Here is an 18,640-nt window from a genome sequence, read left to right as displayed (position 1 = left end):
ATAAAAAGGGCTGCGTGATGTCAAGAGGTAGGATTTGATTTCTTCGGTGCGCACGAAAAGATGCTCGTTCATTTCATCTTGTATCACTCGTCTAAAGATCTCCGTCCCTGCTGCAGTGTTATCCAGCCTAATAATACGAGTTAAATATTCTTAAAAAACATTGGCTCTGTAAAGGACCTTTGGTTGGTAAATTCGTTCTTCACGCAAACAAATTCAGATTGCAATTTCGAGAGGAGTTTTTACAACCTCACACCTGCAGGAAAAGATCACATCAGATCACATCAAAACTATTGTGGTCCACTGACAACACAGAGAAATGAATCACAAACTTTACATTTTAAGATAGTTTTCGACATTAAACCCATATGCAAATGATCTCCGGAATCTAAAAAGGATTTACAGCAACTTTTGAGAGACTGCACAAAAAATAATACAAGAGTCTGTCCAGGAAAAAAAAAAAGAAAACTGGGCCTCAAAACATCAAGGGAGATATAATAACCAGGATTATTATATTACAGAAAACATTGTGACATTACGTTTGTTACTACAATTGTGGCAATAGTCTCCCTGGTTTTTAAAAATTCTGTGACAATTTTATATTATTATCTCTCCTGTTTTTGGAATATTGTGCTTTTCAATATACATCTGTAGTCTTGTTATGTTATGTACATATTACTTTATTTGCTATGGTTTAGTCTGCTGTGGACACTTTTTATTAAGTAAACAACAAAAAAAGCTGAATTAAAAAATTCTGTGATTTTTTAAAACCCATGGTGGAGGATGGAGGATTTGCTTTAAGTGAGCAGTCCTCTAAAGTTGCTCATTAATGAGATGCAGATGGTTTGCCAAATTCTTTACAAAATAATATATATTATATAAGAAATAAAGAGTTTTTAAATGTTGCTAAAAATGACATGTAGCGTAAACCTTAAAACTGAATCCTGTAGTTTCAGAGCAATGTTGAGAATCTACAAAACGGCATACAACACACTGCACATGATATTGAATTGCCTTTAATTGAAAAATTAAAATGAGGAGACTGTGGCAAGGCAAATACCAAAACTCTACACACCACAAAAAAAAGTCAGTAAAAAGAGTTTGACTGTATAAAAATTGGATCCAAAAAAGGAAAAGATTAGGAAAAGAATAAGGAACATCGCACAAAAAATACTGCAACTTACAGTACTTCAGTGTCTCTGAGTGGCTGAGATTGTGGCTTTATCATTTGAACTAATACAAACCTGTTACAAATCTGCATTTCTTCCTCTTCACTCACTGATGTCTTGAATAAACACTAAAAAAATGTATTTCACCTTTAAATAATATGATCTGCAGGTAAAAAAAAAACAAAACACACACATCAAAACAATAAGAGAATCAGCATTTAGACTCCTTAATAATAATTTCTCTTTCCTAGCAGCTGTGCAGCGTCATGTGACTCACAGCTGTTTGATTCTCCATTAAATCTCTGCAAAAAGTGAGAACGCAGACTGATAAAGGATCCAACCTGTGCAGCAGTCAGGTATGGGGCATATATGTTAAGACCAAACAAGAACTGATACTGTAATCCAAAATAACTAAAAACCACTTTAGATACTTGTCTGTGATTGCTGAGATTACTCCCAAAGAGTTCGTAAAGTATTATGAACAACTTCAACACCTTTTATTCCCAGATATGATGTGTACAGTCTTTATAGTATCTTGTGTAGAGTCTGTTTGTGTGTGTGTGGGTGGGGGCTGAGGTGTGTAGGTGGGTGGAGGGGGGATCTCCAGCTTGAGTGGGAGGATGGGTCATCTCCTAAACTTGCGGAAGGGCCTGCTCTGGTTATTGTGGTGTGATTTAGAGTAGGGCTCCCAGCGTTTCCTCTCTGGCGGTTTGTTGTAAACGTACGCCGACGGGCCCGAGTAGTCATCATCTGGATTCTCCTCCATCATCTGGAGCTTGGCCTCGATGGCGCGGATTTTAGCACTCGTGCTAGAGGGGTGGGGTGGGGGGGGAATAAAAGAGGAGATGTTAGTGGCGAGGCTGAGGAGGAAAATACCAGTGTTGGTGCTGAGGGTGACGGATGATCTGAGTGATGGACAGATCGAGGCTCTGGCTGAGGGGAAAAGAAGAGGAGGTATTAGTACTCTTAGTAACAGAGGGGAAAAAATGGAGCGCTAGAAGAGATTACCAGTTGTGCTGCATGAAAAACAGAAAACTTGCATTTAAATGGTCAAACTGAATTTGAAGGGGTGAGTGACGGAAGTTTGTAATAAAAATTACAGTGCAGGTGGGAAGAAGAGCAGCTGAGGGAAGTGTGGAAGACACTGGAGAGACTATCCAGAGGGGACATCAGGAAAAAAATGGGGAAAGAGTGTTTATACTTCCCCTCTTGTTCTGTGTGGAGAGAGTATCGAAGTTTACACTAGAACCGAAGTGTGGAGCCTTTCCTAAGAGGAACCTTGATAGCTGATAACTTGCTACATGCACTGCATCGTCTCTGTAAGACTTGATGCTGCGAGCACAAGAGGCCTTTTACTGACTTAACAGAGCTCCATTTGACCGGCGTACTTTCCTGAACTACAATAATGGAACATGTTTAAACTTTTTGCACCAAAGTGTCCAGTTGTGCTCAGATGAACTCAACTTGAACTGTGGTTCGCGGTGGAAGCAACAAACCCACAAGCTCTCCTCTAACACCTTCAGGACCAAACTTGAGTGAAATGGAGGATTTGTCGAGGTAGCACTTGAAAAGCTCCCAGAGTGACAGGAGACTATGTCCACATGAAGCTGGCTAAATCTGAAAATGCCATATCAGTGTGACGACAATGTGTGTGCACATTAGTGGCCTTGCTATACAGTGGTATTGATAACTGTGATACTCAAAAAATAAAATATTTATATTGTGTTAATAACACATAAGATAATGTGTAAATTATCCAGCGCCTCTAAAACATACACTATACATTCTTAAATCATTTCCATTTTTTTCCGTTCTTGCTTTGTCTCCATTAAGTGTTATTGCACCCTGTCCTGTCTGCTTAAAACTACAGTTTATAGGTTTTCCGCTTAAATATTGATAATATTTGCAGAAACAGAAAGCAGCCTCTCTCATCACTAAACCATTTTTTACATGATGTTTGGCAGCGCAAGCTTTCGATGTGTTGTCTTTATTGTGTGTTGTATTGGCTTTAACAATACTTTTTCCATGTGTGCTGTCATGTCACAGTAGTCATCCATTTGTGCTTTTGATCATCATTTAAATAGCAATGCACAACACGCAGGCACACCGGGTCTCTTACAGGGAATGGGAGATGACACTCATGGTTTCATTCTTGTTACGCCCAAAACACACCTATGATTAATTAAGACTAAATACTACACCTTTGCGCCTTAGTTTGCACCAAGATTATGCGCCATCTAAATAGCAAAGTGGAGTTGGACACACCCTAAACACACTTGCGCCATGCACTTTGGACCTCACACTATAGAGCATCTAATTAGGGCCCTTAGATTCGGCTGGCTTGGTGAGGACACACTCCGAATAACAACAAGGAATAATAGTGCAGTGTGTGTTTGGTACCAACCTGAGGTGGTTGGTCGTTACGGTTCCTTCCTCTGTCGTGCCACTGCTTGATGGTTCCAGGCTTGGTGGCATCGTCTTGTCATTACGAAAACCTTCAAACCTCTGTAAATGAGACGTGGCCAAAACGAAATGACCCACACAAACAGAGATGGCAACATGGATGGACAGACAGATGGAGAGAGACAAAGGGGTAAAACAGCAAGTAGAAGATAGAAAAGGCCCTTTTACAGGGACACATGGATTATCACAGAATACATTAAGATAAACAGAAGGAGACGATCAGTGGGATAAAGACAAATGTCTGCCTTGTTCAAACCTAAGCTGTCATGTCCAAATGAGTGTAAGGGTGGCAAATATAGATAACAGCTCACAACCACATTGCATCTAAAATGTTTTGAGTGACCAATAAGACTGGAATTTCCTGTCCTGTTAAACATAAAAAAAATAGCTTAGTCATCATGTTAGCTTCTTGAAACCAGGGTTTGTGTCAAAGTCAAGACAATACTGTCAAACAAATGAAACACAACATGTTCTCAATGCATTTTTGGTATAGTCACACCTGCACTTCGAGACATTTTAGTGCCAGGTTTGAACAGGAAGACCACATAACAAGTAGAGGAAGCGAAGAAGACAGAGAAGAAGAAAAAATCCCATCAACCAGACATTTAGAAACCATCAGACCTTCTAATAAACACTGACAACAGTTTTCTGGAGAGCCAACTCCAGCTTCCTCCCACAAACATCAACATTATTAAACTGATGTATTGATTTTGTTTGTGTCTGGTCAAACAGACAGTAACCAAGCAGGACTGCGTGGCCAGCTCATAATCACACCCTAAGGCACGAGGGAGGATAAAGACGGAGCAGCTGGAGAGCAACAACCAACGTCTGCACTCATTCCTGTCAAAACCACCTTCCAAACATCTCCACCAGCCCAACACAGAACTCCTGAAACCTGTGAAGAAAAAAAAAAAAAAGACAAAAACAAAACAGTCACATGCATGATTGGGCACGTGAAACCCCGGCACTTGGTGCAGCAGCAAAACGAGACTTAGAAATCCACTGGTGTAAATGGCACTGAATCAAGTGAAGTTACATAAATGCACAAGCAAGCACACGTTCTTACATACTGTCCCAAGAAATAAATAACACGTATATCCAAGAATAGGTCTAAAACAATGACCATTCCACCAGCCAGGACCCTTCCCTTCCACCTATTCCTTAAGGCATGTAGCTGGAATGCATATAGATCTACATATAGCCAATCAGGCTGGACTGAATCTGTACACGATCCAAAGCTTCAGTTACGGGTTAGTTAAGTTTAAATGGGACTACTTGTTTGGTTAAAGCTCTGCATTTTAATTATCTTTCAAACATAATTTATGATTATACACTGAGGAGAGTCAGCACTAGAAAGAGATGTGATCTGTGTGTTCCAATCCAAACCTAAAGTCAAACTCTTTAAGTTTTGAAACAAATTATAAAAGGTTTTGCCGACCAATAATCCTTTGATATAATTTTGTTTTCTTCTTTAGATAAACTTGGATCTTTGAGTTTTAGAAACCTCCAGAAATATGTATTATTAACCGCTATTCACTTTCGCTTTTTAATGTTTACAATTTTTGAGAAAATAAATATTTTTTTGTTTCTAAAACTTGAAGATTTAAGTTTTTTTTTTTTAAGAAGAAATGTAAACCGTATCTCTTTTCAAAGTTTATTTCAAAACTTGAGACTTTGAGTTTGATTCAAAACTCAAGAGTTTAGTTAAGACAGCTGCCTTAAAATTATGGGCTTTCTCAACTTTTAAGTGTAAAAAGTACACTCAAATCTTTGAGTTTTAGAAACACAATTTTTTGGGGAAAAAAATGTTGAGTTAACTCATTATAGTGAAAGTGAATAACATTTTCAATCGCAACTATTTAATTTTCAAGCACCCAAATATGACAAATCAAGTATACTGCTCACCATAAACAATATTTAAAAACTAATTGTTTTTATTTATTTATTTATTTTTTGAACTTTCATTTAAGTTTTTTCTCAGAAGACAAGTAAATTATTATCAACAAAAGATAACATCTTTTAGGCTTAAAACTTAAAAGGTCTGAGTTTGATTCAATACTCAACAATGTAGTGAAGACAGCTGCCTTGAAATGAGTTTTCGCAAATTTATTTTAGTTTAGTTTTGTTTAGTTACACTTTTAATTTTAAATCCTCTACACAGTTATGTAAGCAATAAGAGCTTTATTAAGTATTAAAACAAATATGTAATGTGTTACAGTTCAGATGAGTCGGGGTTAAACTGCATATATTCACAGGAGTATTTTTCATTAGATGGTTAGTGGTGAGGAGAGTTTCACATACAAAAAATATAACATGCATAACATACAAGCTGCGTATTGATAAATACAGAATAATAAAGTAATGAATTAAGACACATTTGTTTAAATGTTTAAAAAAAAACTGAGTTTGAGGGGAAACCGTTCAATAAACGTTCATCAAAGTGATTTCCTCTGTTTCAAAGCGGTGTAATAAAGTCAAGATGTAAGCCTGGAAATGAGACAACAACTTCAACACCGACTGTCTCTGACTCATTTATCCCAGGCAGCGTGTCACTCCTGGGTTGGAATTGGCGAAGACAGGCTCATTCGACTGGACCTGAGCTGACCCCACGGTGGAAAATTTCCACAAATCTTGCTCAAAAATTGGCGACAGCATCAAGTTTACAGGCCGATCTTCTCGCATTATCTCTAACATTGGGAGTGTTGGAGACAGCACTTGTGCAGCTCTGTCCCTAACCAAAATACTGGATCACTGCTATACCAGCTTCGAACAGAGTCGAACATCAACCCTTGGAATCTATCAAGGATCAAATAATTGTTAAACAAATGCCCAGATTTTGCAGTCATGCACAAAAACCCCTTTTCTTTGCTGTCCTGCAAGGCAAACGGGTCTACTGGCAATGGGGAAATGGTCAATCACTTATTTTTAGTTAAAAAAAACAAAACAAACAAAAAAAAACTGCACATGCGTGCGAATTTTGGTGTAAAAACAGTATTAGAATGTGGTCCAATGAGGTGACGAATCTTGGTCTTGTTTCGTTAAGTGTGGTACCATCTTACACAGGAAGGTTTTGCCTGCAGACAGGTTCAGTGCCCATCATTCATAAACCTCCCAGCTCATCTGCCCCGTTACGTAGCAGTGACAACAAAACATACCGGAGTGCACATCCTGAAGTGGATTCAGTCTGACAATGCGAGGATCAAGTTTATTAAAGCCTGTCCGGGGGTGAAATTATGCATCTTGCAATTCACATTTGTCAACTGGGACACTGACCAGAGAGGTTTGTCCACAGTGAGCAGCTTGACAGCAGGCTGGGTGGAAGAAACACATTCCTGTGGTGCAGCTTTGCTTGTACCAGACTGATGTGGTTGCAGCATCTTAGCGCCTGTCTACACCTGGTATTAACACGCGTCCTGGGTGATCCGAGCACAAGTGGACTGAGGTGTGAATGCACCCACTACGCACTGAGACCTGATTGCTCAGGCCACATTTGGAGGTGATCTGGGCCGCATATGACCACATTCTTTTAGTAGTGTGTATGCAACATGTCCTGAGCCACACTGAAGGACTAAACTGACTTCCTGTAAGTGCACATGAAACAGCTGCCTGATGATCTGGTTCACCAGTAACTAGTAACCGCAATCTCTCCTCAAAACATGCAATTTTGAGAGTTGTTAAGTGAGGAGAAACTTAATTAACTTTGTGAAACATTGTATACGGCAACTTCTTAGTTATTTGGGCTTTATTAGAAATTCAGCATGTATTATTGTTTAAGTTATTTCTTTCTTTGTGCAAAAAATGTGTCAGTTTATTCTAGTGTGCTGGCTGCTATTGTTGGGTAGCTGCATTGGATCTTTTTGGTCTGCATTTGGCAAACTGAAATGATGTTTGTGCTTATTTGCATATAGAGCGGACATGTGAAACTGTGACAGAAAATTCTTCATCATCTTGTACCTTCTAGAAAATTCTGCATTAAATTCAGTATCTTAAGTTGTTTCTTTCCTTTTACAAAACACTGTGTCGAAGTGCGTCTTACCTGCCAACATTTAGGTATTTGAACACACCGATTCAACTGATGTCTGACGTGAACTGAAACATGTTTGACAAGTTGACAAATTCAGTCAACAGTAAGTAATATAGGCTACTTTTTTGTCATCCATGGACAACATCCCCAGTCTTCCTTAAAAATTGCTCTATTTCATGAGTTGTTAAAATTAGGAGAAACTATATAAACTTTGTAAAAGTCCATCTACAACAAATATTTAATCATTTAGGCCTTATCCAATCAGACGCTTCCTGCCACTCACTTTGTTCCCTCACTCAGCCGTTAAGAAACACACCAGTACACAGAGAAACACTATCTCCTGGTCCTGTCATGTGCTTAAAATTTAATGCATGCAGCCTTTCTTCCAGTATGTCACATACTTGCAAAACTGAAAGGCACTAAATTGCATTTTGATATTATTGCATCTGAACCTGTAGATAAAACAAAGAGGATACACCAAACGTGCTGCAGCTCAGTGATGCAACAAAACTTGTCTGTCCTAATTCGATGACTTGCCAATAAAAGTTAATCAATTCCAGATGACGGTGAGTGACGATCACTATATTAGTACAGTACTGAATATGAAAAAAGTCCATTCATAGTAGAAATAAACTGAGGCCACTGGCAAGTGTAAGGGAAGGTGTTGATAGATTGTGAGTAAAGCAGTTCAAACTTATTTGCCCTGTGACACAGAGAGACGGGTATTAATTGATAATTTGGGATATAAACAGCTCCAATTGTAGGTCTACAATGGTATCAATAACACAAGCTATTTTTGGTCGGAGTGGTGGATTGAGCCAAGTTACAATGAATCTGTGAGCAGATTTATCCGACAACGTGTTGTCTTAAAGGCGGCAGCTTTGACCTTGACCTCCCTCTGCTATGCGTGTGTGTGTGTGTGTGTATGTGTGTGTGTGTAGGGCGTGATTCGTCTCTATACAGGATATCCCTTCACCCATTGCCAGTAGGCTGTCTATTGTTAAGAGACAGGCATAGGTTGTGCTGGGATCCCACTGCTCTCTGTAAACTGACTACTGCAGTAGCAACGTGGAAATTAAGCAAATGAAAATCAATAGATGCACGAGAATGCTCTTCATCTGAAGAATTATTATTTCTCTAATTTTTCCAGCCTTGTTTATAGCGACAGGGACACTTGTTCCTGGACTGTTTTTTAGCTCTGAAAGTCAATTTTTCAGATCATTTTCATTTTTCTAATGCACAGATGTATATTTAGTCTGCATACCATTGCAGAAGACCACTAACTCCAGCTACAATCACAGTGTCATACATAAATGTAGTGTGCCTGAATAGACTGAGCCATTGAGATTTGTAAGATTTTTAATTGAGATATACAGATCAAGTTTTTTTTCAGTTCTGATCCAATTCTGATATCTTCAGATACCAATTCTATACAGATCCCAGAGCTCTTTATTCTTCATGTTTCTGATTCTGATTATTATCTGTAGTAGCAGTAAGATGAGGCTGAAACTGAACTTCAGTCTGGAAAGCTTGTGTAGTTTGTGTAATGGCATCCTTCAACCATTGTGGGGCACTGTAGGATTCTGGCTTGTGACATTCATATGTGCAGCTTTTCCATAATTTGCATAATTTCCCATGATATTTGGGAGTTTCAGTTTGGTAGTTTTTGTAATGTATTTGTTCAGAACATGGTAGTTTTATGTTGGTAATTGTCATTTTTGTGCTGATTTATTGTTACACCATGAGCAAAAGTGTGGCGTGTAATTTAGATCAGAATGTGGATCAGTGTCACAGTGATACCTGCTGAATGCCTTACATCAATATCGAGCCCCAATACTGATACCGGATTGGATCTGTTCCATATCTAACTTTTAGTTTCATAAAAAGATGGAGTTTGACACTTACCCTCACCTGTGCGTGCGCCCACCGCACCACCAGCTTCTTGGACAAAGCTAGCTTCCCATTTAAACACTGGATCGCCCTCTCTGCCTCCTGCAGACAGTAACACACACACACACAGAAGAAAAAAGAGGAAGAGGAAAAGACTTTTTACAATTATGATTAAAAATAAGCCTTGATTATTGCACCAGAGTCATTAAATAATTAGTCCTCACAATAGAGAGATGGCAGAAAGAATAATAGATGATGTGCTACTCTGTGTGTGTTTATGAGGCTGTGTGAGAAAATGTAGTTTTGTCTAATCAAATGAGTAAGTGGCTTTGATGCTAAATTATATTAATGAAGTACTTTTTGTGTGTGTGTGTGAGTGTGTGTGTGTGTGTGTGTGTGTGTGTGTGTCTAAGTGAGTGCGAGTGTGTAAGATAAACACACACTTCCTCTGTATAGTCCTTTTGGGAGGGCTTCATATCCCACTGATAGACACTAGCTGTGAAACGAGATGCTTATCATGATCCCCAGGCTCCCTCCAAAACAAATACTGCCTGCTGAACCTGTGGAGCTGAGCGGCCTCCTTTTAAGTCCTTTTTTTTTTTTTTTTAAGAAATATGGTCCACTTCAGTAAGACACACAATCAGGTCCCGCCTGCTTGAAAATGTCAAATAAAGCTGAGTATGGGGGGAGCATTGTTACACTCAATTAAGGAACTTCCTTTAACAAGTATGTATATATATATATGACTGGAAGAGTGGATGTGAAATTTTTCATCAAATGTGATTTTTTCATTTTCAGACATAAATATGCATTGACTGGCAGCCTTTAAATGCAATATCTGTATTAATCAAAAATTAATTTCTCTGCCTGGCCAATATCACTGGCAGTATTACTTTCAATTTCATTACCAATACTCCTTTTTCTACTTTTTAATTAATTTCACTTTCTTACTCAGCTCATCTCTGTTCTAGTGTTTTCTACTGCACTGGTTACACATTTACTCCACACACTTTATATTTTCATACTTCATTTATATTAAATACTCAATTATTTTTATTCTTATGTTACTGCAATTTTGGAGCAATGTCTGGCACAAGATTTTCCTTTGTGATTAATTTAGTGTTGTCTTATATTATCTCAGAATTGCATCAATCAGAATTTGATTTTGTTACCTTTGCTTACAATAAATATCATTACAAATAACAAAATTATTTACCATGTTTTTGCTAAAAAACATTTAAGATAGGCATAACTACAAAATGTGTAATTTTACTCATCTGAGTTCATTCTGCCGGTTAACAAAAATGCATGAACTTCATCTTGCACATACCTCTCTGGTGTTAAAGTTGACAAAGCAGTAGCCCCGTGGCTGACCCTCCAAAGGCCCAGATTTATGAAACAGGAAGTCAAACTGTTTCACATTGCCAAACTTCTCCAACAACTTCACCAGGTGATACCTGCCGACAGAGAGATCATCACAAAAAGGTTCAAGAAAACTAGAGCATATGAGAGGGTCAAATTGAGAGGAACATAGTATTTATTCCAAATAAATATTCTGTAAAGAATTTTTAAATAAGAACTGAGAGAACAAACTTTTATTTAGTATATTGTAAGCCAACTGCCACATGGCTCTGCTCCACACTGTATTTGCCACTCTGCAGTCTGTGAATCTGTCAAGTATGGCTAATGAGAATGACAGCTTTCTCTCCCTGACACCTTTTTAGCAGCAGGCCAGCTGGTGTGGCAGCCCAGTGACAGTAAATCTCTCACTGAGACAATGCTGAGGATACAGTAGCAGGACAATGAGGGAATAAAAAAGAGGAAGCCTCAAATCCCCCCTGAGCACCAAGCTCTGCACAAACAACATCCACTCACTGTGTGGAGCTGCCTGGGACTGCTGGACTACAAATGAACGCAGATATGTGGTCACTGAAGAGCTATGCAGTGTTGGGAGGATTTGTAGGTTTGCGTGTAACTGACCAGTAGCAGTCATGGGAAAAATACTTCTTCTGGAAGACTGGAAAAGAGCAATGAGTTCAGGGTCACCTGCAGACGATATTCACTGCTATACTGGTGTAAATACGCAGGTGCTGATTGAATGTTTCCACGCATGCTGAGCAGCAGGTGCTTCTCCATTTCATGAACTCTAAGAGCTTGTGTATGAAATTATTTAGATATGCAATATTCTTATTTTTGTATCTGCAGAATAAGGGGGGTTGAGGTGTGTTCTTCAATTACTATAACTGATTATTATCATTGCAATTATTTGATTAATTGTTTGTCTGTAACCTGTCAGAAAATTGTGAAATAGTACAATAGTGAATACCAGAAATAGCTCATCAGCAATACACAGCCTCTTTCTGATTGATTAGTCACTGAAACCACCTGTGAAGTACTTCATTATGTTCATCAATGAAAGGTAAAGAGACGAGGCCTTGGCACTCCTCACTGTAAAAAATGGTTTCCAAGTACAGACTACACCAGACCTGGATACAAACCAATTAAATCACTAGTTTACACAACACATACCTCATTTTCAGTACAAACCAAAAAATGAAGTTGGATGCGTCTTTATGGAAAAGTAAAAACTAGAATAGATAATGAGGAAAAATTACTGGTGAAAAGAACATGCAGTTTCATGGTTGATCTTTAGGGAAATTTTTGCAAACAATTTGCTTAGTTAACACTTTATGAATATTCCCTAATGAGCTCATATAATTAGTTGGAATATTTTGGCACATCTGCTTTGGCCTTTTTTTTTTTACTGTCATTTGGACTTGTTATAGTAGAAAATGCAAACAGTGTGACACTGAGTCAGCATGCACAAAACAAAGACAATGAAACTGGAGCAGCTAAATAAAATTCAGTCATCAATAATTTTATTATTTAAATCTGTATGACATGTAAACATATCCTCTATGAAAAACGTCTATTACACCATAAAAATCACCAACAAAACTAGGGGCATGAGCTCACAAGGTTAATAAACAAAAGTCTGGAAACACTCTTCAGGGTGGCTTTCTGTGTGTGGCTGAAAAAGTTAGCTCTGAGTCCTGCACTATAACTCTCATGCATCCTGCTGTAAGATTTAACCGAAATTTCTTCAGTCACTATCATCTTTTTTAAATGTGAACACGTCTCACTCTGCTAAATAGACAGCATGTCTGATCTAAAATTGTTACTGGCTTGCATTAAAAAATATAGTATGTTTTAATGTATATAATAATGTAGCTTATTAATGTTGCGTCTGATGCACTGTACTGGTTCTCCCTTAAATACCATTTAAGTTCTGAAATCTACAGCATAATCTGATGTATTTTTCTATTTAATTAATTTTAAAAAATCCCTCTAAAACAACACTGGCATTTTTCCTTTGTTTTGATATTAGCATTTCATATTGGCTATTGACCTCCCTGCTCTCTAAATATCGGTATCGGCCATTGTAAAAGCCATACTGGTCGACTGCTAAACAAAATTGAAAATACACAAACAAAAGAAATCAACAAACACCTTCCTGTGTTTTTGTTTCGGTGCCTGTACCTGCACGTGTGACGGTCCAGGCCTCCGAATGACCTCAGGTATTTTGTTTAACTGTTCAAGAGGGATTAATGCTTCAGCCTTTTATTGTTTAGTCGCTTGTTATTTTAGTGCTGAAGTCATCTGTGTGTGTGTGTGTGTGTGTGTGTGTGTGTGTGTGTGTGTGTGTGTGTGTGTGTGTGTGTCACCACAATGATGACTGTATGACGTTAATGTGCAACCATGCATTTATACGTATGATGGGACTCAATGTGGGATGCAGAGGGTGAAGTCTGGGTTTGAGCTACAGGTTGTACTAATGTCTTCCACCCTTCTATGACTCCCTGGAGGGTTTTAGGCTAAAGACAATTTCTGCTTTTCCCAGACAACACCCTGCAAGGCTCCCATGTGAAGGTGGCTCCTCCAGCACGAGGCTCATTTACAAACAAAAGGCTCCATTAAAAATGTTATCATGTTATCATATTGCTTATAACACTTTTCTGCACTCTGATACTCAAAAACTGTGCCTTTCTTCATGCACCACTGAAACATTGATCAGGAAATGAGAAAGACAGTAATTTAAGTAAAATGCAAAAAGTTGTAAGGTACTAAATATTAGCTTTTTGTACTGCTATACATTCAAATACATGTATGTGGCATGTTTGTGCATATGTGTAACAGTAAGATTAAATGGGTGACACTCTAAGAACATTTTTGGATTCTTGCGAGCTGAACCACAATGGACCGCTCCTCCTGGGGGCTATAAAAACCGTCGGAGGAAGAGGAGGAGAGGGGGGAGGAAAGGGAGGGAAAGGTGGGGGAGAGGGAGAGTAAAGTTCAGAGAGGGGATGTTGACGGCAAGGTGAAAGGTGGAGGAAAAGGAGGAGAAGCCAAAAGAAGAGAGGAGGTGAGAAGCCAGGTAGGAAAGATACAAGAGCTAGGAAGCAAAGAAGAGGAAGGAAGGAAGGAAGGAAGAGGGGGGAATGTGTCAGGTCCAGAAAAAGATAAGACAAAAGGTTCGGGCCAGAAAAGTGCAGGTCATAGGGGGAAAAACTTTGGGGGGGTGGGTTGGGTGTAGGTTTGGACTTTATGGCAAGGAAGCCATCTGCAATATATTCATATTTTCATAAAAGTCTAGGCCTGCCTGGTTATAAAAAAAAACATGACAACTTCCAGGTACACAAGTTAAAATGTAACAAGAGGGCCAGAGAGACAACAAAGAGGAGGACGGTGATGGATTACCACAAATGAGAAATTCCCTCACTAAGCAGCCACGGGACAAAAACATGAATATGTGGTGAAAGCTCCACTTACACCTGCTGGATCTCCTCTCTGTGAGCGGAGGTGGGGTGCACTGTGGGGTGCTCATCTATGAGAAGATCATTTCAGTGATGAAGAGTTACAAGAATCTGAGTTTTTATGATCTTGACAAAGAGGACATTGTCTCTACTGAGCATTTAAATGGGAGCAGTTGCTACCTGCACAGAAACTGGAGACTTTTTTTTTAGATTTTGCAATACAGAAATGGTCAGTTCATTTTTCAAAATCACATGCTTGGATTAAATTTTTGTCCAGATTTGTAAGATATGAGCCCTACAGTAATCTTATATACTTCTTAGAAAACTTGAGATCATCAGTCATAATTAAAACTACACACACGTGCTGAAATTTATCTTTTTGACAGAGGACACATACTACAAAATCAAAACAGCAGCCTTTTTAATGTCATCACATCCTAATCAACCTAATATTTTACCCTGAACAACCAGAGCAGACCTGAATCCCTCCAGAATATTCTAATCAGCAAATGAGCCCAAATACAACAATATTATTGCTTATAATTCAAAAACTGCCATTTATGGATAGTTCAGGAGAAATTAAGCAGGGTTGTAAGTCAGTGTATAAGCTACGGTAATTTCAGGTTGGCACAGCCCCTGTTTTTCAAAAGGGCCCACCTAAAAAAAAAATTTAAAAAATCAATCAATATCACTTTAAATGTACACTACATTTAGAATGTTTTCACAGGAAACTCCTACTACATAAGCCACATATTGCACTCTCCAAACCAACCAAACTCCATAAGTGAAATCAGTCATTTTATCTTGCAGAACATGGATTCTACCTCACTTCTGTGAGGTAAAATGACTGATGTCACCTATGGAGTCTGGTTAGTTTAATGGGAGCAATAGTTGGGCTTATATACTGGCAGTCCATGTAAGCATTCGTCTCTGCTTCTCCAAACTGGGGGCATGTTGACCAGCATGTACTGTAGCTAATACACTGACTACGAATAAGGTCATCCAAATTATCCCTATAACACTGCTATAAAGAAACAAATTGTCTTCAAGGAAATAAATGCCCATCAATCAAATTAGACTCAATGGCTAAGCAACCAAGTTGTAGTACATAATTTGATGTTTTTAATTAGGTAAAAAAAAAAGTTTTATAAGATAAACAAAGTTTTATTAACCATTCATTTCCTATTTTGAAAGTAGTGTGAGGCGTTCAGTGATCTGGACTCACATACTCACAATGAGCACCTTGCATTTCAGGTCTGCGTTCCACCTCTGCACTGGGTTTTGGTTTGGCTTACCGGGACAAACAGAGAGAGTACTGCGTATGCTACCCAGGGGCTAATTAATCTTTCCAATCAGCACCAGGGGCCACGGGCATTTCTCTTGTTTTCCCTCCATGCTGTAAAGCAGTGGGCTATTTAAGTAGAAGTAGAGCAGAGCAGGGGAAGGGGAAGGAAACGCCTGTCTAGACGCCCACCAGGGCTGCAGCCCATACATTCTCCAGCAGCCCCCACAGGCACACAAACACACCCCCATCACCCAAAAACTAGCTACTCAACACCACAATGTATGTTGGGGTCACATTTGGAGTTTTGCACATTCAGACACTCAAATGCATACACATCCCAAGACACAAACGCAACAATGGAAGGATGTTTATATGCACATATGATGTTATGTATAGTAACACACATTAATAAAGTACACAAACACCTCTGTGTGTTGAAGTCTGCACTGCTACCAGCTGCCAGCCAAACATCAACTGTGTACTTAAACATCCTCATACACACACACACCCCGTTCAGACACACACACAATCTGGTCCAGGTTGACACAGAGAGAGTAAACAGGGCAGGTGAGTGAGGAATGATGGCTGCTCCTTAGCAGAGCAGGTCTCCACGCCTCGCTGCCTCTCTTTCACACACCCAGGCCTGTCTGCTCAGTGTCAGCCTGCGACACACACACACTACACACACAGTTAATCAATCATATATGCACGCACAATGCATTGCCTCTTTATGAGGCAGAGCCAGGCAAGTTAAAAAGCAATGCTTCAGTCAGGTTCATAACATGAACAGCCAAATAGCAACATCGAACACTTATTGCTGCTAAAATCAACTGAACTTGCTTTTTTACTCTCTTTGAGGTAAAATATATATTCAGTTTTAATTGCAACAACATACAATCTCTTAAAATGTGATTATGACACTGTAGAGCACAGTAATTATACTGTCTCATAGGTAGTTTCAGCTCGAATCTAATCTGAAACATGGTACTTTATGTTAAAAGATGCCATAAGACGACTGGGCTCTATTTGTTCAACACATTCATTATGATGTTCAGGTTTGTTAAATAATAGAGACTGTCTAGGTGACAACCTTTCCAGAATGTGGGGGGACATAGTGGGCCTGGCTGAAACCAGTAGTGGGTTTACTCACTCTGTGATTTTGGGATCAATGTTGCCTATCCACAAGCGGTTTCCGTCATGGGCCACACTCTCTGAAATGATGGAGGCATTTTCCACTGTCCCTGCGGCAGACGACATGTGTACTCTGTGGAATGCAGGAATAGAAGACACACATGGAACATGAATAGAAGGCTTATATGATTGATCAGAGGACATCATGAAAATGAAGCTCAGATAAACTGATCAGAAAAGATCTGACCACATATTTGACTGTACATTTAGACGCTCAACTCTCAGACCATGCTGGTTCTCTTTTACAATGGAAAGTACACTGGAGAGGTTAAGCAGTTAGGACTACATACATAGATAGTTCTAACATCAAAGTTAGGCCTGCTAGACCATTTTGGTACCACTTTTATAAGACTTTCCTTAAAAATGATTTATACATGGTTACATTAGCTTATTAATTAAATTGTAAACAATTACATACTTAAATAATTAATAAGCTGTTACAACACATTAGATAGTAGGGCAACAGTGACCTGTTACTTGACAATAGTGAACCCACATTTACCTGCACTGTTCAATCTCAGATCTCATTGCTTACTTAGCTCACTTTGTCTTCTTCATCAACCAGCATTTATATCTGTCACTTCAACAAATGTGTTCATAAGTTACCTACATTTAACCATCATCAACATACCTGATAAGTCAAAAAGCTTCATTTGATATATCATATTACCAGATTCCTACACTAAGGCTTTGGCAATGTTGTTAACCTTAACATTGTGAGCAAAAAAAGGATTTACAATTTAAAATAAGGCGTGTTTTGCCAATTACAAATAGTAATAAGTTATTATAAAACAGTTATCATTTTGAACTTTATAATAATGCTCCCTCACAATTATAAACGATAGTAGGGATTAATGACTGCTATTGTATTTAACACCTTACAATATGGCTCCCTTGACAAACATAACGATGTTATAACTTGTTATATTCGTTTATTAATGAATTACAACCTAATTACAAACCATTTAGAAATAATTTTATAATGGTACTCTTACTGTGAAGTGGTACCACAATTTGTAATATGATCTAGGTTATGTCCTTCCCATAAATTAAAAACTAATAATCACGTCTCAGTTTACTCAGAGATTAGTTTCTCATTTTGTGGTATTTACAATGAGCACATTTTTGATGTTCAATCTATAAGTTATAACATGTAGCTCTTTATCAGATAGTGCGCTTACTGAAAGTGTAAGTTATGTGAACATACATATCTAACGTAGGTGAGAGTAAAGAAGAAATGAAATTGCAGGAAACTATGCAGGTTGACTTGGTTTTATTTGCAATGCGGTTCTTGCAAAATTTAAAAATAAGAAATCCAGGCTCTCTCTTAGCCACCAGCTAACGTTAGCTTAGCTGACAGCAGCCACAGTCGAATGACTTTAAGCGCGTGATCAACGTTTGCTGGTTAAGACTGATTGTTTAAGGTTAAACTAATCTTGGTCATTCAGGTGGTGAGAGGTTCGATAAAGATTAGCCAAATCTATCCATTAAACGGTTAATAGTCCGTTTTAGTCGAGCAGTGGATAGCTAGCTAGCAGCTAACTAGCTCAGATAGTGTCACTTTACCTCCTCGATCTTCCTCTTTAATAGCGACTGACTTCTTCGACTTGATCTGCTACGGATCCCACTGTCGGGACGATTCAGTTACGTCAGAACGTAATACTAATCATTTCAATTACTTTTTATATTTTCCTCCTATAAAAGTGACCACATTAGCCAGCTGACGGATAAACAGTCGCTTTGCTACCGTCTGACAACAAAGGCGCAGGATGATGGTGTACTTTGTTTAACTGTCTGAGGAGTCGAG

General features: G+C 38.6%; 1 protein-coding gene across 2 annotated transcripts; it reads right to left on the bottom strand.

Moving 5' to 3' along the window:
- Window positions 1–997: 997 nt before the first annotated feature.
- rbm18 (RNA binding motif protein 18) lies at window positions 998–18,610 on the bottom strand. Of its 2 annotated transcripts, none has more exons than XM_084745688.1 (6): window positions 18,400–18,610; window positions 16,793–16,906; window positions 10,874–11,000; window positions 9,559–9,645; window positions 3,571–3,671; window positions 998–1,975 (listed from the first exon to the last, which is right to left on the bottom strand). In XM_084745688.1, the coding sequence occupies exons 2-6, from the start codon at window positions 16,897–16,899 to the stop codon at window positions 1,792–1,794; spliced, it is 606 nt and encodes a 201-aa protein (XP_084601814.1). In that variant the 5' UTR covers window positions 16,900–16,906; window positions 18,400–18,610; the 3' UTR covers window positions 998–1,791. The 2 variants fall into 2 exon arrangements, with proteins under 2 accessions (XP_084601814.1, XP_084601815.1); XM_084745689.1 differs by having other exon boundaries at window positions 9,565–9,645; window positions 18,400–18,605.
- Window positions 18,611–18,640: the final 30 nt, after the last annotated feature.

Source organism: Lutjanus erythropterus, chromosome 20, assembly GCF_056507025.1.
Source record: "Lutjanus erythropterus isolate fLutEry1 chromosome 20, fLutEry1.hap2, whole genome shotgun sequence".
In the NCBI taxonomy this organism is placed as follows: domain Eukaryota; kingdom Metazoa; phylum Chordata; class Actinopteri; order Lutjaniformes; family Lutjanidae; genus Lutjanus; species Lutjanus erythropterus.
The sequence above is the reverse complement of the archived record's forward strand: the minus strand, read 5'-3'. Positions and strand labels throughout refer to the sequence as shown.